Source organism: Pteropus medius, unplaced genomic scaffold, assembly GCF_902729225.1.
Source record: "Pteropus medius unplaced genomic scaffold, Ma_sr-lr_union100, whole genome shotgun sequence".
Taxonomy (NCBI): Eukaryota; Metazoa; Chordata; class Mammalia; order Chiroptera; family Pteropodidae; genus Pteropus; species Pteropus medius.
In genome coordinates this window covers 3,655,256-3,680,154 of record NW_024349797.1, presented here as the reverse complement: position 1 = coordinate 3,680,154, position 24,899 = coordinate 3,655,256, and the positions used below count along the sequence as shown (strand labels likewise).

Sequence of the window (24,899 nt, the reverse complement as noted above, 5' to 3'; positions counted from 1 at the left end):
TATACTTTCACTGAACTGTATTAGGAAAAGAAACCAATCTCAATTCTCATGAGGTTTTAGAAGGCTGCTCATGAGAAATAGTTTCCACAAGTGATGCTCTCCATTGTCTATAAACTAGAATTGGGCTCTAACCACAGGAAATGAATGCCATTCATGTATAAATTGGCTTTTATTTTTCTTTTAAAACATTCTCTCCTCATTCAATTTCCTTTCACTTAATACTTTTTCTAAAAAAAAGTAATAATAAATCCCATTTACTCATTTGTGAATGTGTATATTTAGTTTGGTACAATTTTATCACTGTGTAAGTTCATTTATCCACCACCACAGACAAGACACTGAACAGTTCCAACATCATAAGGACGCCTGTGTTGCCCTTTTATAACCACACACCTCTTACCTAACTCCCTTTAATCTGTTCTCTGTTCGAAAATTTTATCATTTCAAAAATGTTACATAAATGAAAATACACAACATGTAACCTTTGGTATTTATTTTTTAAAGAGACAGATGCAATCAATACGAAGATTTTCTATCTACAGAAAATAATGTGAAAAGTTTGTCCTCCCCAAAACATTTTGTCTTTCCCTTCCCATGTCTTCTTTTCATGCTATTGTCCTGATACTGTCATCAAAAAGCCTCAAAATGATTTTAAATTTTTCATCAGATAATGGTTTTCTCCACTAATTTGCAATCACATTACCATCACCCAGCTGGCTTCTTAGTTGGTACCAATACTTCGGTCTGGGAGTGGAGTCAGGGGATATATATGGCTCACAAGATCCCCAGGAGTTACGAATATGACAAGGTTAAAAATACTGCCATACTGTAGGATAGTATGCAAGATATTGTTTGCAGGGCAGGGTGAGGGAAGGGTTGGGGAGAGCAGGAAAAGCAGACAAAATTAACCTAAAAGAAATGATAAGATAATTTGTTTGAAAGTAGCTTTGACCATAATACAATGGAATTTGCAAGAGAGAAAACATCAATTCAGAGGGAAGAGAACAGATATTGGAAGATGTGTGGGCTTACAATAAACACAATTTCAATTTTTCAATTTTTTTCAATGCATGTTTTTGTGTGTGTGCTACCATGTGGTAGATTCTTGATACTGACAAAGATGACCATAACAAAGTACTTACTCTTAAAAGCCAACTTGTAAAGTAGACAGACTAATTAATAAACAGGCACTTATAATACAATATGAGAATCTAAATCAGATTGGGATACGAGCCTACTCTTAGTCTGAGTAAGAGGATGAAGGACATAGCTAGAAGAAAAATTTAGGGGTGGGTTGGGGGTCATTCCAAGGGAAGGTGAGTAGGTAAGGACAAGGAAGCATGAAAAGCAAGCAGATGTGGTCTGATTAGCCATGGGTTGTGTGGAAAAGTGGAGATTAGGCTAAAAAGGTAGTCAAGAGTAGATCATGAGGGCCTTTCTTTGCTAAACGGTGAGATTCAGGTTTTTTAAATCTAAGTTTTTATAATGTTTTACATGCAGAAGTGTTAACTGGAGCCTGAAGAAAGAATTCAGGGAGTACACTAACTTGGATGGAAAAAAAATTAATCCTCTACCTGACATTTTGCATTTCCTTCATATGCATGTAGAAACCATACACAGCAGTATTAGCGTGATTTCATTACCAAAAGAAATATCTTTTTTTATATTACTTCAGAGTTGTTACAGGTGTCTCAAAATATTGCCGAAACTTATCATACTTTTCAAATTGTGGTAGTTATTAGACCCATTGCTAGGTCTTGTTATTGAATGTGTTAATAAAGAAACATGTATATGGTCACATCTCAAAGTTTTTTATTGTTATGCTACTCATAGGAGAATGTTTCCTAATTTTGGCTATTGTGGTAGTTCCTAGATTGTCTGTTCTGCCTTCCTTCTCCCTCATGGGAAGCCTAAGAATGGAAAGACCTAGCCTAGCCTCAAGTGCAGAGTCCATGTCAATTCAGAAATAGACAAGCCATGAAGAAACTCATGAAAACTACCGCTCCTAAGCAAACAATCCATTACTTACAAATGCGACTGGACAATCAAAGATCATTAAATATTTGAGGAAACATAACAGTACGAACTACAAAGAATGACATGAACAAACAGAACTAATGCAGAATTAAATCTAATGCAACACAAAAAAACAAAAAGGAACTTCAAATAAAGTAATTAAGACAGTCAAAGAGATGTGAAAAGATATTATACGCATAAACTACGAAAACTAGTCAGAAAGAAAAAAGAGTTCTTGGATATTAAAATACTTGCCAAAATAAAAAAGTAAATTGAATAATCCTCTCCTGTGCTGATCTTGAATAACAAAACAGATAATTGCTTAGGTTTATTTTGAGTTTTAGGAGACAAAATTTAAGAAATCTGCCAGAATTTAAAGCTAAGAGACAATGAGATCAAAGTATGAGAGAAAAAGTAAAGAAATATGGAGGATATCGCAAAATATCCAAAGTTCGTCTAACAGAAGTTCCACAAGGAGAGGAAAGACAGGATGAGGGGGATACTTCCTACAGTTGAAAGACTTAAATCTTCAGACTGAAAGAAATCATCCACTGCAAAACCAAACTTATAAAAAGTAACACATCAGAACATATCTTGGTAAAATATATGAAGTCTAAAGATAGAGGAGCCTTTAAAAGTTTCCAGAGCAGGGGAAGACAAAAAGGTTATAGATAAAGAACTGAGCTTCTATGTCTTCTAAGTAAATCTGAGTATCTCTTCATTAGAAGCCACACAGTGTAATTGGTCAATCAAAGGCAATAGCCACAAATTTAGAGAGAAATTGCAAATCCCACATATTGCCTTATAACAGATGATGAAATTGCAAGAAATGGCTGAAATCTGGGTATCTATTTTAAGAATCCTGAAAAACAAACAAACAAACAAACAAAAAACCCTGTAACTAATATAGGTTTCTCTAAATAACTAAGGTACCTTATTTTGATAGTTAATTACTGAACTGTACTGTAATGCAGTTCTGTCTCAGAGACAAAAAATGTATGTGGGACTTAGCAGCCCCTGATTGCTGTGCTATTTGAATTCCAATGTCTGTTTTCCTTCATTTCCCCATTTTCCCATTTTCCCTTGTATTGAGGTTATCAGTCATCATTTCTTACAATTAATTCTCAGTGTATTTATTTTGTGAATTACCTCCCCTCTACCTTTTCTAATCTGATCATTTTAATCTAGTCTGGAAAAACAGATGATCATGTCTGGTAAAATTGTGTCTGAAACAGAAAGGCACTGAGTAAGGGCCTTCTTTACTCAGAATAAAGTTCAGGGCATCTATCAAGATCTTTATGGTTTAATCCTATCTAATATTTGTTTTATTCTGAAAAGCACGAGGCAGAGTGCTAGACACTTGTTTAATACTCAATAAATATATATTAATAAAAAGGAATATTTGTTAGTATAGAAACACATCTTCCCCACTCTAAATGAAGGCAGCTCAGTTAGTTTAATATTCTTAGCCTCTGGAAAAGTTACAAAGCGCTGAGAGCAAATGAGTTCTTTAAAAATGAGGTGTTATATTGTGCTTTCTACAAGGCCTTTTCTATCAAAGATTTTACATGAAGACTTTTAAAAAATTTTTCCTTCATTTACATGTACTTTCTCCTAATTTTGTGATCTAGTCCTACCAAATTTATAAGAATAGCAACCTCCACCTGTCCTGGAAGAGACGTGTTGCCAGCATATAGTTCATGGAGGTCTTGTGTTCAAGGTAGGACCTGAAAGACAAAGAAACTTGTTATTTCTAACACTGAGCTGAAGAGGGAAAATACTGAAATACAAATATGAATCAAGCACAGAAGTGATAGGTTACTTATATACTGTTTCTAAAGCGGGAAAGGAAGAGGCAGTTGCTCAATTAAAATTATAAACTACTAGAGTAGCAGCAAATATAATAAAATTAAATAGAGGACTTAACTTAGAAAATAAAACTGGAAAATAAAAACAAAACCACAACCAAAAAATACAGCTGGGGAAAAAGGTCAAATGAAACTGGGAATGGGAGATGCTAAAAAGGGCACGGAAATGTGGACAGAAGATTGTTTCAATCAGGTTATTGCTCAAAGAGCTACACAAATCTGAGCTATTTTTATTATATGTATAAATAATTTTTCCATAATCATACTATTAACTCTCAAAGAACAGGGATCTTAATATTTGCTTTATACTCCAAAGCACCAAGCAAACTCCTAGACACTGGGTTAATACTGAATAAATGTATATTAATAAAAAGTTGATCGATTGGACTTCACTGAAATTTAAAACTTCTGTTCTTTAAAAGGCATTGTTACAAAGTGAAAAAGCTAGCCACAGACTTGAAGAAAATATTATATATGTATATATATGGGTGTGTATATATATAGATATAGATATAGATATCTGAGAAAGGACTACATCAAGAGTCCTTTATAACACAATAATAAAAAGATAAAAATCCTCAACTTAAAATCAAAATAAGATAGACAAATAGCTAACAGCACATGAATGCTCGATATCATTTTTCAGAAAAAAGCAAGATAAGCTACTACTAGAATGCCTAAAATTGAAAGCCTGACAATAACAAGTGCTGACAAGAATGGGGAGCAACTGAAACTCTCATACATTTTATGCTGACAAAATGTAAAATGGTGCTATCCTTTTCCCTTATCATATGACCCACCTATTCTACTCCTAGATATTTATCCAAAAGAAATAAAATCATATATCCATACAGGGACTTATACATGAATGTTCATAGCAGCTTTCTTCATAATAGCCCCCAAATGTACACAACCCAAATGTTACGTAGCAGGTGATGGGATAAACAAATTGTGCTACATTCATAGAATGAAATAGCACATAACAGTAATAAGGGATGAGCTATTACTTTACTCAACAACATGGATAAATCTCAAAAACATTACATCAAACAAAAAAAATCCTGACGCCAAAAAGTACATACTGTATGATTCCACTTATACTTGATGTAATGAGGGGGACTGACTGTAAAGGGGCAGAAGGGGACTTCTGGAGGCGATGGAAATGTTCTATATCTTGATTGTAGTGATTGATAATGGTGGTTAAATATTGGTGTTTATATTTGTTAAAACTCATCAAACTGTACACTTAAAATGGATGCATTTTATTGCATGTAAACCAGAGCTCAATGATTACAAATAAATAACATATTGTTTAGGCACACATATAGATGATAAAACAATAATTTTTTTCAAATCAAGGTAACGATAACCACAAAATTTAGGGCAGTGTCCACCCCTGGGTTAGAGGACTAAGTTAGGAAAGAGGCAGGGGATTAAAAAAAAAGAGGAATAATGCACAGGTAGATTTAACTACTCTTAACGTTCTAGTTCTTGGGTTGGGTAATATTCGTACTCTTATAAATAAATACACAAAATAAGAAAAGCACAACTTGGGGAGCAATGATGACACCACTATGACACAATCCAATTCTGTGGACCTGAAGCAGAGATTTAAAAAAAAGGTAGTCACCTCACCCATATATTTCCCACGTCTCTGACGTAGGGAATATGCGAATAAATCCACCTCTCCTATCGTTCTCTTCCTTCACCCTCCGTAAAACTTTGATCTACATGGAGGAAGAGAAAATAAAATGAGTACCTATTCTGAAAACTGGAATCCTTGTGGTTACAGGACAGAGGAAGCGTTACGACTCGAGAATGTGAAAGAAGTATGAGGGAGGAATTAAGATACGTTTTCTGAGAAAAAATTTCCCCCAATTGAATCCTTCTCTTTTCAATATAAGATATGAATCGGTTATGAATGTTATGAGTAACTCACTAATTTTTACTGAATACTGCGTTAACCCAAAAAAGCCTGAAATGGAGTAATCTTTACCTCCTCCATTGACAGACCAAGCACAGAACCACCTAACTTCCCCGGCACCTTCTCCCGGGCTGAGCCCACAAGGTTTTTCATCTCTGCATCACTGGCAGACAGTGGACGGGAACGCTAAAAAGGGAAAACAAAAACAAACAAACAAAAATTTTCATCAACTTTCTTCACTTCCCTCTATTCAGTTCCTCAACATCATTAGCTTTCTGAATACGTATAAGCTCAAATATAAAGCCCATTTTCTATCATTAATCTCTTAGCTTGAAACCCTGGAAAAACAAGATGAAAGCTAGTAAACTCAAAGGCAAGAAGAGAAAAGAGAAGAGTAGGAAAACACTATGGGTTGAGAGAAACAAGAAGAAAGAAAAGAAAGATGTCCATGTGTCTTTCTAAGCTAGTACTTACTCCTAATCTTGGTTTAGAATACATCTAATATTTTCAAGAATATAGAAAAAATCTGAAAATCTCAATATAAAATTATGTATTTATTTCAGTAAGCAATTATATTCTTTTCAGCACTGGGGAAGGAGAATTAGAAAAAGTGAGAAAACCAAAATAGAAAGCAAAAACCAAGGAGCAATATATTATGTCACAAATGAAAAAACTGGGCTGTAAGGATGTTTTAGAACATGAGGGGGAAAATACTGAGATGTCATCAATGACATAAAAGAGCTATGATGAAAAGACTACAACTTGAGAAATACCATGGCTGCTGGACTTCAAGAGACCTGAGTCAAGGATGACTGCCCTGGGCACTCCGCGGAGGCAAACAAACGTGCGGCGCTCATCGCGGGCCCCCAAAGATGACCTGGGCTATGTCCCCTCCTGAATGATGATCAGGATCAAAAGTTTTAAGTGACTTTGATGTTCTGTGAGCGGAGAAATATAACAAGCGAAGTCAGATGGTATGAAGAATGAGAATACACCATAACGAAATAGATAAAGTGACTGGTAAAATAAGACAAATCTGCCAAGTAGGAAGAATAAGAAATAATTCAAGAAATGTCGGTACAAGTTGACTTTCTAAATTCCTAGGAGTAACTTTAACCAGAGAGAAGAAGCTCACCGTCAGGAGCTATTACTGTATCTATTTTTCTCTTTGTGTAGACTTATCTCCTTGAGTAGAATGTAATTTAAATGAAAGACATTTTGGTAACTAGCTTTTGACTTTTTTTGGCAATACTCATTATGGACAGGAATATTTATGTCCCCTCAAATTCACATACTGAAACCTTAACTTCCAATGTGATGGTATTTGGAGCTTTTGGGAGGTAATTAGGGTTAGAGGAGGTCAGGACGGTGAGATACTGGTCCTTAAAAGAAGAGACACCAGAGAACTTGTACTCACTCTCTCTGCCCAAGCACACAAAAGGAAGTCATGTGACCATACGAAGAGATGGTGGCGACCTATAAGCCAAAAGAAGAAGCCCCAGAATGAAATTGGCCTTGCTGGCACCTTGATCTTGGACTTCTCAGCCTCTAGAACTGTGAGAAATAAATTTCTGTGGTTAAGTCACACACACAGTCTATGGTATTTTGTTACGGCAGCCCAAGGTGATTAATACATCCCTGTATAAAAATAACCATTTACCTTTGGACACAAGGGAGACCAATATATATTAATCTTCAAAGCTAGCATGGGAGTTATAAAAAATAGATTTTCTGGTAGGCAACTCCATGATGAGATACCTACATAAAGAAAAACCATGAAATCAGCAGATAAAAGCAACATGTGAAGATGGGGACTTTATCTGTTTAGCTTTGCCTGTGGTGTCTTCAGCATCCAGAATAGTACTTGGCAAGGAGTCAGAGATCAAAAGATATTTGTTGAAAAAAATTAATGAATGAATGAATGTGCTGACACACAGAGCAATCTCGGTTAGAATAAAACTTTGCAGATTTTGGGGATAAATTTTAACTCACTTCCAATCTCTGGGAATATGCTGAACAGTACATGAGATGAAAGGGGAATCGAAGGTAAAGTTTAAAGAGTTAGAAAGGGAATCAATATAATCATTAAAAAACATCTTCAAAGTGTGAATGCTTATTTAGAGTACAATTTGGAAAAACAGAATATTAATGAATGCTTTGAGGACTTTTCTCGTATTGTTTGCTAAAAATATTCATCTACTTTACATGTAACAACAGCATGACTCTGATCAAAAGCCACTGGCAGTAACTCCTCCAAAGTCAAGTTGCCTCATCACCTTGCACCATTTAAAAGTACCTTAAAGTTCTCTGAAATTATGTAAGAAGAGAATACAAAGTAAGCATACATCCAAATGATGTAATAAAGATTAAGCATTTTAGAATAGAATGAATGTAATTTAAAAGTGTTGGGAAAGGGGATAGGTTAAGTAAATATGGCAAAATCTTGATAGTTGTTGAAGATGGGTGATAAATATATGGGGGATCCATTGTATTTTCTCTTTTTGAGTATTTCTGAAATTTTTCACAATTAGGAATTAAAATCTTGAATTTTGAGAAGAGAGTATTGACAAACTAAATCTATATTTAAAGGTTAATAATAAAAATATTTTAAGAAATAGTTATTACCTATTAGAATAGTTTTAAGAAACACATAGACATCTTTATAAGAATATGCATCAAACCACTATTGAATAACATCTAATGAGCACCTCCAATTTTTGTTCCAAAAAAATTTTTTGCTGTTTTTCATCTTTTTGTTCTTGTTCATTTTGGTTTTTTTATTATTGTTTTTTTCTTTTTATGTTTTCTTATTTGTTGTTCATTTGTCTTTTTATATTTTTATCTGATTTTTTTTTTTTTTTTGATTTTCTAAGACTCCATTTTAATATTTGTGGAACAGCTTCATGATGGAATAATGCTCCTGGCTTCTAGAGATTGGGAATATAATGATGCTGCAACTTCACTAATCTAAACCTGCTCCTGTGAACAATGAATTAGCACCCAAAAACTCTTAACCTTCTCTGCCAGTCACTTTCAAAGAGTCGTCTTCCATACACATTCACAACCATTGTTTTGTTACAGTCCACAACTATAACTCTATTGACTGTGTGCATTTTTGTGGGCTGTTTGGGTTGGACATGTAGGAACTCAGGCAGGTGCTCTTGGCTGGGGCATTTGGGAGGTTTGACAAAGGAATGGACTGAGGGGTAATGGTGCTTGTTAGGTAAATGCCCAGCTGTTAACTCCCATAAAGCTGATGGTTTTACTCTTTTGTTGCCACAAATAACACCAGGGTGCAAAGAAAATGTCAATGCTACTCCAAGAGAAAAAAATGTGGCTAAAAATTTAATCTCTTCATCTCTTTATTTCCATTTAAACTATTAAAAAGGCTAAGAGGGAGAGAGATGTGAAAAGGCATAGGTACTGAAGTCTAGGTATCACAAATGCCTCTAAAATGCGCCAGGTTTCCTGTGTCTTTGGGGATATACTTGGAGATTAAAAGCAAATTAAAAAGGAAAAGGAATCAGACCAATTGGAAAGGCCATCAGGACGGTCAAAAACAAGAGCAAAACAATCCAAACGCAAGCCATTCTGTGGTTTGGATTTTGCGCATATCGACTCAGCTATGTTCTCTTGGTGGTAGATAGAATAAATCCAAATTCCAGTGGATTGACTGAATGCACTAAGGAAATAAAGGACCTCTGAACTTAAACAGAACCATTGCCTCTGGCAAGATGACACATGATTTAAACTACTGGGTAGTTTGAACTGCCAAATAACTGTCTAGGTAAGAATTCTGTCATGCAAATTGCAATTGAAGATGTTAAATTATCATTAGGACAACTTAAGATTCATAAATATACCCAGAGAAGAAACTTTTACACATCTAACTTTTACTGCTAGGGAAGAAGTGACTGAATGAAAATTATTGAGACAAGGAACCACCACCTGCCCCTACTCAAAGTGGTAAGAAACAGATGTTGAATCAGAAAAATGACTCTCAGCCTAAAGAAAGCTAGCAAGTATCGGTAATAAGAAGAACCGGACAAAACATAGAATATGAAAACAGGTGAGGTATTCTAAAAGATATCATAATTGAGGGACAAAAATAAAATCTGTTTGACGGAGAACACATGCGAAGAATAAAAATGTCCCTATGCAGTTTTACAAAATGTGGAATTCTGTGTTAAAAACAAATGAACTAGAAATAGTTTAATTTATATGCGATGTGTCTTGCCATCTAGAAAATGAAAGGTAATATCAAGTTTAAAAAGTGAAATGAATTAATGCTATCAAATTAAAGAAAACAAAAAGGACCAACTATGAATAAATCTGAGTGGAAACAGACAAAAAAATAGCTAATAGAGAAGGTTTATATGTAATGATAACCAGAAGTATACTTTGAAATTGGGGGGTGAGAAGTAAGTAAGCCTGTGTTACAATAAAAAAAAGAGATATGCAACATCTGGAAATTTAGAATACATGTAAGTCAGCAGGTCTGAGAGACATGCATCTTGTTATTAAGGGAACTGGCTTTAAAAACAACAACAACAAAAAAAAACTTACCAAAACCACTTACAATTATGTTTGAAAAATCATGAAGAACTGAGGAGGTACCAGAGGATTAGAAAAAAACAAATGAGGTACCAATCTTCAAAAATGTAAGCAGTGTGCTCCTGGTGATTACCGCCTGGTAAGTCTAACTTGAATCCCTAGTAAAATAATGGAACAAATATTAAAAGAAAAAAATCCATAAACATTTAGAGTTTAATGGGCTCATGAAGTATAGTAGTATGGAGACTGCTTTATTTATGTTAAAACATGCTTTAAATTTTTGATTTTTAGGACAAAATTACCAAAAAAAGGGAATATAGCAACTATATTTAATGTCTTTCTTTGGATTTTACAGAAGCATTTGTGAAAATTTCATAAAATTTTTATTCAAAATTATATTTCCAATTAGGGCTTAATGTCATGATATAATGAGTGAAATACACCAACAAAAACTGCAAACAGTTAAAAAGTGTAATGGAGGATAAGATAAATAGCAGTGATCAAGTTAGAAAGTGATTTCCAGAATGGGTATTAAGCATCATTTGGAATCTCATTAATGTCTTAGAGAATGGGTAAATAAATAATAAAATAATTTATTTGCATTTGTTGATGACAGCAAATGTGAAAAATATGACTACAGATAAATGAATATCAAAATAACATCAGATAATGGCTATCAAAAGGTAGAAGAAAAATCAACAGGATTCAAAAGTGTGAAGGGGACTAAATCTTCTGAGGGTAAACTATGTGTCTAGGGCTATCCTAAATATTTAACCCGTCTTTTATCATTTCTTTCTCACTATAACTCCATGTATGTATTATTCTTCTCATTTGACAGATGGGAGAAGTCAGCCTCAGAAACTTAATGGAACTTGTCCAAGTCTAACAGTTAGTTATTGGCAGAGCAAATTTGAACTCAGGTCTACCTGACTCTAAAGTCCAGATTCTTTCCACAAAACCATGCCACCTGCCTCAGAACACTGAAAAGTAATTTCTGGTGAGTGGAAACTTTGAACCATAGTATTTATAGGGAAGGAAGAAATGTAGAAAGAGATAATGATTTATAAAGGAATAGTCAGACAACAGGCAAAGAACTGTGACTTTACAATCTGACAGCAACAGAAAAAGAAAACTTCACATAATCTAAATGTCCAGAAAAGAGAACTTCCTTTCTTTTCTTTTTTCACTTAGCTCTGATGAAATGAGTGTGGAGTTGTGAGTGCTTCCTTCACAGAAAAGACTGACAAAGTAAAACACTGCAAAGAACAATAAGAGACGAAGAATTCAACATGTATAAAGTTGGCTGAATAAAACTGGAAGGCTTTGTGTCACATTAGCAGTGTTCATATACATGACTACTAGAGAGAGGCCTTGCTTATCTAGGCTATTGCAACTGACGGCAATTCTAGCGATGGAGCTAGATGTACTAGAGTTAAATAAAATAGGTAGAGGGAAATTAAGATTAGAATTATAAATCAAAGACACTTCTTCGGAGGCAAATTCAGAAGGCTATGACAGTACATTTAATGTTCTCCTTAAGTAGATTAGTTTGGAGATATTTAGAATGTAAGCTCTTTGAGTCAACAGCCTTGGATTTTGGGAGGGAGGGAGACAGGGAGGATATTTGTTTGCCACACGAGCAACTAGCACACTTAGGTACTTGCTAAATATAAAACACTATATTACAGAGTTTTGAATTCTACCCACTAACTCATATTATAGAACCACATTAACCAGTTACCAAATACTAGACGAGACAACTAGTAAGCCTTTTTTTTCATTTCTTGAATTCCTATAAACCATGTAAATCACTTTGTCAAAAAAGGCAGCTAAGAAAGTTATCATTCAAGGTTTTGAGCTTATCAGAAACTGCACCAGAGAGTACAAATGCCAAAATAAATATACTGGAGCTTTTTAATAAGCAACTAATAGTCACAAGTGACACACTTATGAATGAAACACCTGCATCCCTCATATCAAAGCACCATATACCAGGAGCAGTACCCCCACTGCTACCCCATTACTTCAAAAAGATGTTTTAAAAATCAGCATGGAAGAAAGTGACAGCTAATCTCTAATACTGCTAACAAGAACAGTAAGAGGGCAAATGCTGATCATTAAGAGACAGAGATAAAATATTTTGTCTTTATTTTAAAGGTAGCTTCTGAGACATTAATTATGGCAGTTTCTAAGATTCAGAAAACTGCAAATCATCACATATAACAAATGTCATCCGTTGAGAAACCCAAATACCACCTAATACCCGATGTGAAAACGTTTCCAATATCAAGCTACTGACAACAGTGTGTTTCATAAGGTGTGTGAAAAAAAGAAAAGTTATTTGTGAACTGTATTTCCTTTCTGGAATATTTTGGTCAAAGTGATAGATATGCCTCGAAACCCTGTTCATCATTTAAATTCAACTGCCTCCATCACAGCATAATCACTATCAGGAAAAGAGGATTCATAAGTTCTTGCAACCACTAGTGTTAGATTCTATATTTGAAAAGATCTCTGTGCATTCATTTTCATGTATTCTATTTTATGTTATTAAACTGTTCAAAGCAGGTACATAAAATACAGACTGTGAAATAGTAAAGCTAAAAGGCTTTCCATCTGAGGAATGGAAATAAAAATTTGAATGAAGTCTCCAAATGATCCAGAACTTACCTGTTTGGTGTTTGATGACTGAAATTGTGCAGATACTGGACGCTATAAAAGACAGAAAAATGGAATAAAGCCTTATCTTCTCCTAACATGTCTGCATTTTCCATGATATATGATATAAAAAAGGAAAAGAAGATCTCCATGCAGAAATCAAAGCAAGAGACCTACACCTTGTGCTTGGAAGATTAGAGCATTTATTATTTTTCGCACAGCTTCTTCCTATAGTATGTCTATCCACGTTTCATCTTCTCACCACTGAGGGCGCAATCCTCCTGTGATGTACTGAAGTTAACTACTCCCTCAGATAAATGTGTTTCACATAGTATGCAAAACTAACCTACAGTTTCTTTAGCCTCTAATAAATGTCCAATGGGCCAATGGATGAGGTCACACCATTACCTAACAGGTAGCTAAACAAATGGTGATAGATTCTCTAAGATTTGCAAATAGTCACCAGTAAAAGCTAACAGGCAAGCTAAGCAAAGAGATAAATTCATCCAAGATTGACACAGAGCTAACCTTAGATTAAAACTCAGCAGAAATTCTGTTAAAGCTGCACAGAAACATTCACAATCCTTTCTATACAATCCCGTGGCTCTTGCCACAGATACTGGAGGAAACAATTTGCAAAGGAATGTGATCTCCTAAATTCAGTTTTCTTAGTATACCTAGGTTAATTCTAACTTATTTATTTTTTAATTTTAATTTATTAAAAATTACGAAAACGCTGATCTGTGATGATGTAGTGATCAAGTACAGACCTGTTGCCTGATTTTACTTCTAATCCAAAATAAAACCTCTTAAGATACAGTACACCCTGTTCTACATCACAATACCATCTAGAGCAGGAGCTCACAGCTAGGCAGCCCACAGACTGAATCTAGTGCAAAGACATTATGTTTGGTCTACAAAGTATTTTCTTAATTGAACTAGTTGCTAATACTTTAGAACATGATTTCTGATTTCTCTTGACAGCAGGAAAACCTGACAACACTTGGCCCACACTCATACATGGCACTGATCAGCTAGAGCACATTGGTAAAATCGCTGCGCCTTTTTTTAGGAGGTATGAACTCTCCAGTTTCCTGCAGTCACATCACTCTTAGCTGTATTACACCTGATTCTCTTTCCTCATTTATATTGTTTGCCTGCAGCCCCTACAGGCATTTGAGTTTGCAAACTCTGTTCTAATGAAGTTATCTGAGTAAGTAATATTATATGAGCTCGGCATACAGAAATAGCACCACTCTAAATGAGACCAGCAAGCAAAAGGAAGAGGAAGAGGAGTGGGAAAAGGAAGGAAGAAAGGGATTAGTGGAGGAAGACGAGAAAGGAAAAGGGGAGGGACGGGGAGAAGAAGCTGTTTCTGCCTTCAAAGAGCTTACAATCCAGCAAAGGAGTAATGGAAAATCTAAAAGCAACAAATCGATGAATGCAAAACAATACAGCAGAGAACACATAAATCATAATGAAATGAAAAATAAAGGTCACGACAGAGTGAGATAAATTTAATAAGAAACAATCTTCAAACTTCTGAGCAGGCAAGATAATCGATCCAGATGGGAGGAGAGGAAGAAGGCAAAGAAACAGAAGCAGAAACTAGACAGGTCTAGTCAGGCAGAGACTGATTAGATGGTGAATGAGTACACAGAATGATTAGCTGATTGGTTTAACTGGAACAAAAATGCAGAGTACACAAAGACTGGAGCAATGCTTGATCAAAGAATGTTTCAGACATGTACAGATTTTGGTAGGCATTTTATCTCATTTAACCTCTATCAACACCTCACCACCGAGGGCCCTTTTGAAGAGAATCTCTTGTAGAGAAGATATTTTAATTGAGCATCTTCTTTATGGAGCTAGTCTGATGATGAAAAAAAATGTGACAGAGTAATGACTAGGAATCTGTAGGCTCCCTCTCTGTGCCTTGTTTATAAGCATAGTGATTTGAAAAAAAAGGGTGATCTTTTTTAAAAGAGTAAGAAAAAAGGAAAGATAATGGAAAAAGCCGAAAGAAAAGAAAAAAAACAAAAAGCAGAGAATAAGTTTGTTTAAAAGCATTGAAAGCATAAGCTATTAGCCACAGCTGATAATAATTGCCCCCTGTCCAGAATGATCCCCAAATTCTCCTGCTCTACGTGACCTCATATCCACAGAGCTTCAGCTCACTTATTTACATTGGCTGCCACTTTCCAGTAAGCCTCCTTTGGGTTCTCTGCTGTTGAATTTGCTTACCTGAGGTTTCTGGAAAGGGTTTCGCCTGGAAGACTCAAAGTTGGGATAAATTGCCCGGGTTGATGCCCGCTGGGCAGGATCTTGGCACACAAATCCTGAATGGGGAATGGGAAACATTAAAACCTGCCATTTTCTAAGAAACTAGCAGGTTTAGCTGCACCTTTTCTTTAGATGTACCAACTCAGTTTTACTGTCATAAATATTATAGAGCTCCATCTTCAAGAGGATTAAACATGACTCTCCCATACACACATACCACCTTGAACTTCAGACCAGCATAACTGGAGAGAATGCGAAAGGAAAATATGCAGATAAATCAATCTCCCTTGTTGGGGAGCTGAAATGTGATTCTGATGAAAAAGAGATGTAGAGTTTTGATGAACTTCAGAGCAAAGGTGCAAACCACCATTTAAAAACACACAGCTGTTAATAAAAACAAATGATTTTAAAGTGGCTTCCTGGATAGTAACTGGAAAATAATGTTGTTTTTACCGGGAAAATCCAGAAGCAAGTGAGGAGTCTTGTCCTGTTACAGGATCCGCTTCTGGATTTGCCAAAGGTGGTCTACTGGCAACTTTCAAAATGAGCTTTGTAGCTTATCTATGATTTAAGAGATTAGGTTTGGGCTAATTTCACTTACAATCTAAAAAGAAGCAGATGCCCACCCAATAAGAATAGCTAACTTTTATAGCATATGCCGGTACAGGAAGCACTCGTTCATTTCGAATATATTTTATTATGTCTTTTTAGAGTACTTTTTAACAGCAGATCCGCAACATACCCACCTGACTGCCCATCTTCATTTCAAAGTTTTGGCTTATATACTCAAAAAGGGATGTCTTCCTTGAGCTGCTTTAGTTATAACTACTACAGAAGATCATGTTGACACCAGCAGAGACTGTCTAGCAGAAACACAGCCAGTCTTCTTCAGTGGGTTTCACTATTCCAGCTCAGAGAAAAATATACTTTCTCCAGATCTTTGCTTAACTCTCTTCCTCGGCTCATAATTCCTGTGCCCAGGAATTAGGTCTCAGCCCTAGTTGTGGTTCAACCTCAGGACAGGATGGAGCCAGGGGGAGTAGAAACTCATAAACACTTCCCTGAAAATATAATTTTTTAGTACAAAACATCCAGCATGGCTTAGGAACTGCCAATTGGCAACACCTATAGAGCCTGACAAAATGGATGCTCTGGATAACTTTTATGCGAGTTTCAGAAAAAACTACTACTCACCTACAACAGTGAACATATCTGAAATCATACTGGCTTTAATCTTTAGGTCCAGAGGTGCATCACTAACAGAACAGAGAAAGAAAAGAGCAATCGATAATTTTATAGGTTAACAGAACAGCTGCCCCTAACGGGCCCCAATGTAGCAAAGCTTCCAAATGTCGATGAGCAGCAACACGTAAAGCACATCAAATCTGTGGAAAAAGAAATCTGGGCAAAAATACTAGAAATAAAAAGCCCGGTATTAAACTCATCCTCTGTAAGGCAGGCCCAGCACCAAGGCACTGATTCCCTGACATGCAATCTTTTTATTCCAGAAGGTCTTGTGTAATTCAATTTTGCACAAGTCAAGAATACTGCTTCATTATCACTGTGGATTTTAGAGGTTCAGACTTTTAACATGCTATTTTATGTGTGCCCATCATTCAAATTATTTTTTACTGCTGTAATAGTCAAATTGCATTCACATGCAAGAGAAGAAACTTTGCCCTTCTTTGTACTTTTTTCAAACCTTCGTTTCTGTTCTAAATCAATCTGCTTAAGCTTACAGGTTTGCAAATAAGGGCCAAAAAAAAAAAAAAAAAATACAAGTTATACCGAAATATCACCAGATGATGCAGCAGGAACCCACATGGAAACAAACACCACAGACTGAAAGCTGGAGGCCTCCCTGGAGCGGTAACTGCCATGCTGGCTGTGGCGTTGAGGTGTTTCTCCGTGAACCAGATGACTCTGGCTGCTGGACCCAACACTTCATTCTGGGGATTTCTAACATTATATAACCTACCATGCTAGGCAATCTGCAAAAAGGTGACTGAACAAAAGTGGAGCACAACATCCGAAGCGTCTGTAATATCTAGCTCCACACCTCACGACTGGAATGAAGCCAAACTCTCAACCCGTGAAGTAGTCAATCTGCCTTTATTTGATTACTTGGCATTTTGCCAATACTTCTCATCCTTAAAAGAGCAGCAGCTGGGTGGTCTCTGGAATAAATCCCTATGGTTCTCTAGCTGTTTAGAGAAGCATATAGTTAATAGAAACTCTGGCTGTAGCTGCAGATATAAGCAGAATATTCTCTAGTACAGAAAAATATATTTCTTTCCTTCTTCTGAATAGGTTTTTAAATTTTGTTTTAATTGTTTGAAGTTTTTAGACTCTAATCATGGATGGATACCAGGACATGGATAGGGCAAAAGGACCAGCTAATACCTACACTACCCTAGGCCTACCTCTATATATTTATAGTACATGTGGACTTGAGTCCATATAAACTTTTCATAATAAAGGAAATATAATACCTCATATATTTCTTTAGTCTTATCAAAACACCTACAAAGTTACCAAAAAAAAGAGGGAGAGAGAGAACTATGGATGAAAATGAATGCAAGAAGCATCCTTAAAAGCTTGTAAGACAGTAAACACAGAGTGCAAATTGACTAGTGAGACAGGGATCCGTGGTCGTCACGTGGGCTTTGACCACATACCACAAATCCCCCAGATGTAGGAATTCTAGTTAACTTTACCTAATGACTAGGGAAAAAATCTCCTAGTGCCAAGAGAAATGACAGAAAAAAAAAGGTGTTCCAGTGCTACTCACTGGAGGTTTGTCTTTTTCCAGCAGACAGAACAGACTACTTACCAGGCCAAAGAAGGAGAGAGATTCACTTCCAACAACCACGGCTTCAGAGAAGAATCTATGAGCACGTCAAAGCCATAGAGTTCTAGAAATACAACATAACACAATACACAAGATCATTTTTCCGTGTCACAACCGAACAGAGATCGGGAAGATTCAATCCAATCAACTCCCATCAGAGGCCTAGAAACTTGCTGAGGTATAAGTAATAAGTGAAAGTAAAAGCAGAGAGTCTTTCAAGTTCAAGAGAAATGAATCAAGCTCTAGAGATAAGAAAACAACAAAATTCCACTGTTTTCATCATCTATTCCATTGACATTCCTGAGTTCTACACTGAAAGTGTCCAGACTCTAGAGGTTAACAAGCACGATTTTGCTGTGCTTATGGGTAAGGAAAAAAAAAATGCTGGGAAAAAGAATATAAGTGCATCCAATCTCAATGCTACTTTGGGCTTGTTCTGGATTGTCCCCCATCACTTCCCCATTGCACTCTGAAAAGAGGAAAATCTATTGAAGGCATCTCTCTAGGATCCTTCGATCGCATTTTCTTAAACCAAGATCTTGCTTTTGCAACCTAGGTCAAGAAGACATCTAAGTATAAAATATATTTATTCTGTCCCACTTCCTATGGTTTCAAGTTCCCTTTGAAGACAGAAAATAAAATACACTGGCCCCAAACAGAAAGACAGAAGAAAGTGGAGAGAGCCAGTGGCAGCAGAGCAGGACTGTGACAAGCCACCTTGCACCACTAATATTATTTAAGCCTTCTTGTACCTCTGGGAGGGAGCCCGAGATCAAATTTCCATGGCTTCTGGATTCTTTACTAACTCTCTCCCCTAAGACCCCAACTGTTACAAAGAGCAAAGCAGGAACCATCTGCAGGCTTTCCTCCCAGAATGCAGAGATAAGAGGCTAACTTTGGAACCCAAGCTGGCAACCTTTACTCTCATTATTATATTATTAATGAGACGCTCTCCACAGTCCTCCTTGATACACATATATTAAATATACCAGACTTTCAGAAGTCCCATTCATTCCCAAACATCCCCCTCTGTGTCCCTCAAATAAACTGTTTATACCTTCTTTCCAGAAAAAAAGACTAGCTTCCTTACAGTTCAATCTGAGGTCACAGGCCACAACTCACACCCACAGGACACAACCAGATATTTTCAAGAAATTCATTTTGAAACAAATTTCTTCACTGCAAGAAAAATTTTCCCATTTCTCAATCCTCTTAAAAACATAGAAAACTAAATGTAGGCTTCTAAAAAGATGGTACCAAAGACTCTCTTCTAGAATATAGGAAATCGGATGTGATACCAAGAATCCCAGAATGGGACTCTAGAAACCCGAATCTTCCTCCTCGTGACGCAACCATTTATTCCCTGTGGAACATAGGAAGATCATGTCTCTCTCCGATATTCTTTAGCATCCTTTGGTTTCTCTTATGCCCTCTATTAGTCACCATTTGCCAATATCTGTATGCTCAGTAAACCTATATCCAGAATTCTTATTTATGCAGTATGGATTCAGGTAGACATTCATATTCAGATTCTCTCTTGTGTTTCCATAAGTGAGGTGGCTTCCATAGTACTTATTCAGGATTCCATTTAATTTGCAAAAATAATCAAACACTATAAGAGTCTGAGTTGAGATTTGCCTTCATGTAACTACACAAAGATCACATATTATCTATACTGTAAAATGCAGAGAAAGCTCCTTTGCCTATTTTCATGAGGTAACAAATCTATAGCTGCTATGGTACATTCTTCTGAATATTTTACCTGACCTTCAGTCATCCTACAGACTATTCCCCCCTTTAATCTGAGAAAAATCTTTTGTGATGTGGCTCTAAATAAGGCATTCGAACGGAAAGACCTAATTACAAAATCTTTAAGTCCATGTTAATATCACACAAGCGAGAGAAAATTTAGTGTGAATTTTAGTCAAGAAAAATAACAGTTATCTTCAGTTTTTAAAAGTTGAAGCACAGGATTCAACTGTTTCATAAAAGTGGTAATATGACTAATAATAGTAGGAGGAACAGAGTGAGAACAATGACGGATGCATATATTGATCAGATTTGCAGAATGAGCCACAAATGAAGACAAACTGAAATCAGAATAACAATCAATGAGACTCTTATGTAAACACCTCACATTAAGCAGCCAACACATTTACTTAACTATTTCGCAAATTAAGAGGCAAATTCCAAGAATCCCTGCTGAGAAGCTGAGAAACAACATTCAGGGAAGTAAGAAAAAAAATGACCCAGAGAAAACGTTCTTTACAGTAACGACTTAATTTGTACTCAGGTGAATAAAACCCATTCGTGCTAACCAATCTCATAACCAGTTTTGAGTCTATGTCTGTACGTGCATCAGGCTTGGATCGACTATCATTGAAGAGTGGAGTAAGTATGTGATAGCACTGTAACGTAGTGCAAAGCCCAGCTCACCTCAGAGGCTGGAACTGGGGGACAGAAATGGGGTGGAAAGATAGCATTTGTTTCAGGTTTATCTCTTAAAATAACAACTTAACTTAAGAAAAATAATTTGGGTCCTTGGCAGGCTGTTAGAGTCCTTATAACACTTTTAACTTACGATTGGTCTTTTCTGTGGACGGTAAAGGTGTTAAAAGTTGAGAAGTATGTCGTGCTGAAAATATCAAAGTTCCTCACCTTTTAATGTTGTGTGTTTTAGCAACTGCGTCCAGAATTTCAAAAATTCAGTATCCAGGATGAGTGCTACTAGTAGTGTTCCTGTCATGAAAGGCAAGCAAGGCTTTTCTAGTTCTCAGAGCTACTTTCTGTGTTCCCCTCTGCCGTCTTCATCATGACAGAAGAGCAAGTATTTTCAAAGAACTGTTGCTATCACCTTCATCAACGTCTCCTCAGGAAATTTTTCCTTGGTGAGACATATTTCCTTCAGCCCCCAGCCAAATCAAAACAAACTTGACAATTATACTAGTGAATGGTAAGAAGCTTGACTCCACTTCTTCCAGTACATTATTAGCACTCTTGTCTCTCTACTTCTTTAATGCAGCTTCTTAAAAAGCAATCTGTATTTAATGGCCTTAACTTTCTTTGTGCCTATTCACCCACCAACCCATAAGAATTTCTTCTGTTCCCACTCTAAAAATGGACTGTTCTCACTATGATCACCAGAGACCACCTTACTGCTAAGCCCAAGCATCTGAAACTGTCGACCACCCCTTACTTATTGGAACTTTCTTCTCCCTTGGTTCCAGGACACTGCTCTCTGCTGATTCTCCTCTTTCCTCTCCTTCTTTCATGCCTTCTCTTCTGCCCAGCTATTCACTGGTAGGTTTGCTCAGGCTGGCATCCTCAGGTCTTTTTCCTTCTCAATTCTACTTCTCTTCTTGGGTGATCACATGTATTCTCACGGCTGCAATTAATATTATGATGATGACATTCAAATTTGTATCTTTAGTCAAGTGTCTCCTGGACACCAAATTCATAATTCCAACTGCCTTCTAGACAACTTCACAAGGATATCCCACGGATACTTAACACTCAACCAAACACAACTCATCTTTCCCCAAAACCTGTTTGGCTTCCCATTATTCTTCATCTTGGAAAATCCACCAGCCTCCAAAACTGGAAGCACTCTCTTCACCACCTCCCAAATCCAACATATTACCAGATCTCTTCTCTCTGTTTCTCTTTAATCTAGCCTGCTACAGTCCCTTTTGAGGTATAATTTACATAAAATGAAATGGACAGATCTGAAGTATACAATTTGATGAGTCTTGATAAGTGGACACATCCATGTAACCCACACTCCTGTTATCAATCCACACAGAACACTTCTATCACCCCAGAAAGATCCCTCACATTCCTTCCTGGTAAAGACCCTGCTCTCCTGTCATACCCTCAATTGCTATTCTTATTTCTTCTACCATAGATCAGTTTTGTCTATTATAAAATTTTGAGTCTGGCTTCTTTCCTTTAGCATGTTTGTGAGGTTCATCCATCTATCATTGTTTCTGCTTTTAAGATAAGTTTGTTGACGTATATTTACATAAAATGAAATCACCTTTCTAAGTTGTAGTTTGATGAGTTTTAACAAATGTATACAGTTGTTTAACCACCACCATAATCAAGATATAGAACAATTCTATCACGAACTTTCCTTTGTGCCTCTTGTAGTCAATCCTCACTCCCTATCCATCGGCAATCACTGATTTGATTTGTCTTTTCCAGAAAGTCAAATAAATGGAATCATACAGTAATTAGCCTTTCAAGAGTGGCTTCTTTCACTTGGCATTGTGCTTTTGAGATTTCATCTAAGTTATTATATGTATCAGTAGCATAGTTTATTCCTTTTATTACTGAGTAGTATTACATTTTATGGACATAGCACAATTTATTTATCCATTCAACAGTTGACAGACATTTGTGTTGCATGCAATTTTTGGCAATTGTGAATAAAGCTGATATAAACATCTGTGTACAGGTAGGTGTGTGAACATATAGTTTCATTTTTCTTGAGTAAATACCTATAAGTGGGATTGCTGGTCCGCATGGTAAGTATGTATCATCACTGCATACTTTTTATCTCCCAAATCATTTCCCTAACACCAATCTTTCCCCACAATAGTCCATTCTCCACATGGTCATTAAGATTACCTTTCTAAGACTTAAATTTAATAGAGATAGGCAGTAAATTGGCCCAGGGATAGACACTGATGTCAGGTTGGTTCCTGAAGAAATTTAAATTGGTCACTTCTAATAATGTTGAACAGTTTTCCATTTGTTGTAATTCTATCATACCAAGCTGTGGGTCAAATCATGATGAAATTAAAGAAAACAGAGTTGTCCCATTGTTTTTCTGCTCTAAAAACCCCAGTGGCTGTCTGTTGTCTGTAGGATGAACTTAAACATGTCAAGCTTTTACAATTGAGCCCCAATATACTTCCATAACCTTATCTCCTGCCTCCCCATCCTAGGGAGGCTATATAGTCACAGAGAACTTTCCATTTCAAAAAATACTGCATCCTATCATGAAACTGTTCTTTGCATGCCATATTCCTTCTGCTAGGCATGGCTTTCCCTGGCTCCTCTAGGCATAGCTGATAACTCTTGCGTCTTCCAAGAGTACTTGAGTCACTCTACTACTTGTACTGTCATTTATCATTTCATGTCTGCTCCTCCCCACCACTCAACGGCAGGGGCCATGTCCCATTCGTTATATACCAAACAGCCTGTACCATGAAAAACACAGAAGAAGCAATCAAGAAATATCAAAAAAAAAAAAAAAAAAAGGAAAGAAAACAATTTTTAAATGAAAAACTGTACAATTTTTGAGAATGACAAAATAATTTCCAGCTACTCCCCCAAAATAATCCTGATCACAACTTACTATATTCATAATAAAGCCACCAATCATAAAGAAAATGAGACATCCTTATTAAGATTTTGACATACTAAGGAAAAACTTGATAAAATATGGTCTAAGGAGGGAAAAAGGAGAAAATAACAATGCATCCAAAGGCCTAAGAGATTACTAAACATGTCACACCATTAATTTTGAAATCGACTCACTAACCCTCCCCAAAAATAAAGTCCCAGTGAAGCTGTAATCCCTTAGGCAGTGGAAAGTGCTGACATTAGCCAATACTTGCTGTCAGTCAACTGCTATTGTATAAAGAAAATTCTTTTCACTTTGGCTTTGGATTTGAGTTGAAAACCTAAAGAGGAAGTCTTTATCTGGGGTCCAGAAGGAGAACTGGGAAAAAAGCAGATCAAGGTTCGACAGGAAAATGAACTAAATAAAAGAAAAAGCCCAGAGCCAATTTGTTAACTAGTCCAATAAATCAATATAGTATCTGGCTACCATATGTAAAGGTAGATTTGAAAGAAGTATCTAGGACTAGGTACTGTCGATTACAGCATATGTAAAGGTAGATTTGAAAGGAGTATCTAAGACTAGGCACTGTTGATTACAGCAGAAAGAGTGCCCTTTTTCTAGCAGATAACATCTGCTAGAAAAGATGTTATCATTTTTCCTGAGATCTAGTTACAGGAGAGCAGAAGAATCCAGGATATGGCATATGCCAAAAGTGGCCGGACACATCAGAACTCGTCTCTTTATGTGGGCTGGAGAAACAGCCAGAGACCTACCTCTCAAACTTGGCTTTGCCATTTATTAACTGTATGACCTGGGACAAATCATTAACTTCTCTGACTCTTCTGTCCTTGTCTATTAAACATGAGTAATAAATGCAGTAAATAACCAATGAAGAGTGTTTGACAAACAGTAGGTACTTTCTACTAAGTCCTTTCTACAGTAAACTTCCCTTCCCTTCTAAACAGGAACATGGGATACATCAAAGAAATACTATCTCAAAAAGTGAACTACTGTTGACTTTCATTATTGTTTTGTTGATCAAGTAGTTTACATTATTGGAGAATGTATACTGCAAGCTTTCATTCCTTTAACAAATATTTACGGACATTTCCCCTTTAAGAATGTCAGCTTACTCTGTGAAATGGTCTAGAACAATGGCAATAAAAGGCCAAACCAGCATTCATTCATCAATGAGAGGTGTATTAAGCATGGTTTGTCCTGAGCAAAGATGTCACTGGTCTCTGACCTAAACAAAGCCAGTCTCATTGATTTTACAAGTGACATGACAACTGGTTCATATGATCCCAGGCTGAAGAGGAACAGGGTCATAGCCTGTCACTTCAGCCATCTTCACACACATAGATAAAACCACTGTCAGCAGCAGCATCTTTAAAG

At 36.4% G+C, this 24,899-nt stretch overlaps 1 protein-coding gene across 16 annotated transcripts in view; it reads right to left on the bottom strand.

Moving 5' to 3' along the window:
• The window catches only part of TTLL5 (tubulin tyrosine ligase like 5), a 221,143-nt gene that overhangs the window by 152,258 nt on the left and 43,986 nt on the right, over positions 1 to 24,899 (bottom strand). For 11 of the 16 annotated variants that reach the window (XR_005657525.1, XM_039883837.1, XM_039883842.1 and 8 more), the window contains 7 exons: positions 18,137 to 18,218; positions 16,498 to 16,559; positions 15,265 to 15,359; positions 13,033 to 13,074; positions 5,881 to 5,994; positions 5,520 to 5,611; positions 3,675 to 3,743 (listed from right to left, as the gene is read on the bottom strand). Coding sequence is in view for 15 of the 16 variants with exons in the window: in XM_039883837.1 (XP_039739771.1) it covers positions 3,675 to 3,743; positions 5,520 to 5,611; positions 5,881 to 5,994; positions 13,033 to 13,074; positions 15,265 to 15,359; positions 16,498 to 16,559; positions 18,137 to 18,218 (556 nt within the window). In the remaining variant the exon portion in view is untranslated. The remainder of the gene's footprint in view (positions 1 to 3,674; positions 3,744 to 5,519; positions 5,612 to 5,880; positions 5,995 to 13,032; positions 13,075 to 15,264; positions 15,360 to 16,497; positions 16,560 to 18,136; positions 18,219 to 24,899) is intronic. The other 5 variants (XM_039883841.1, XM_039883851.1, XM_039883845.1 and 2 more) reach the window with 3 other exon arrangements.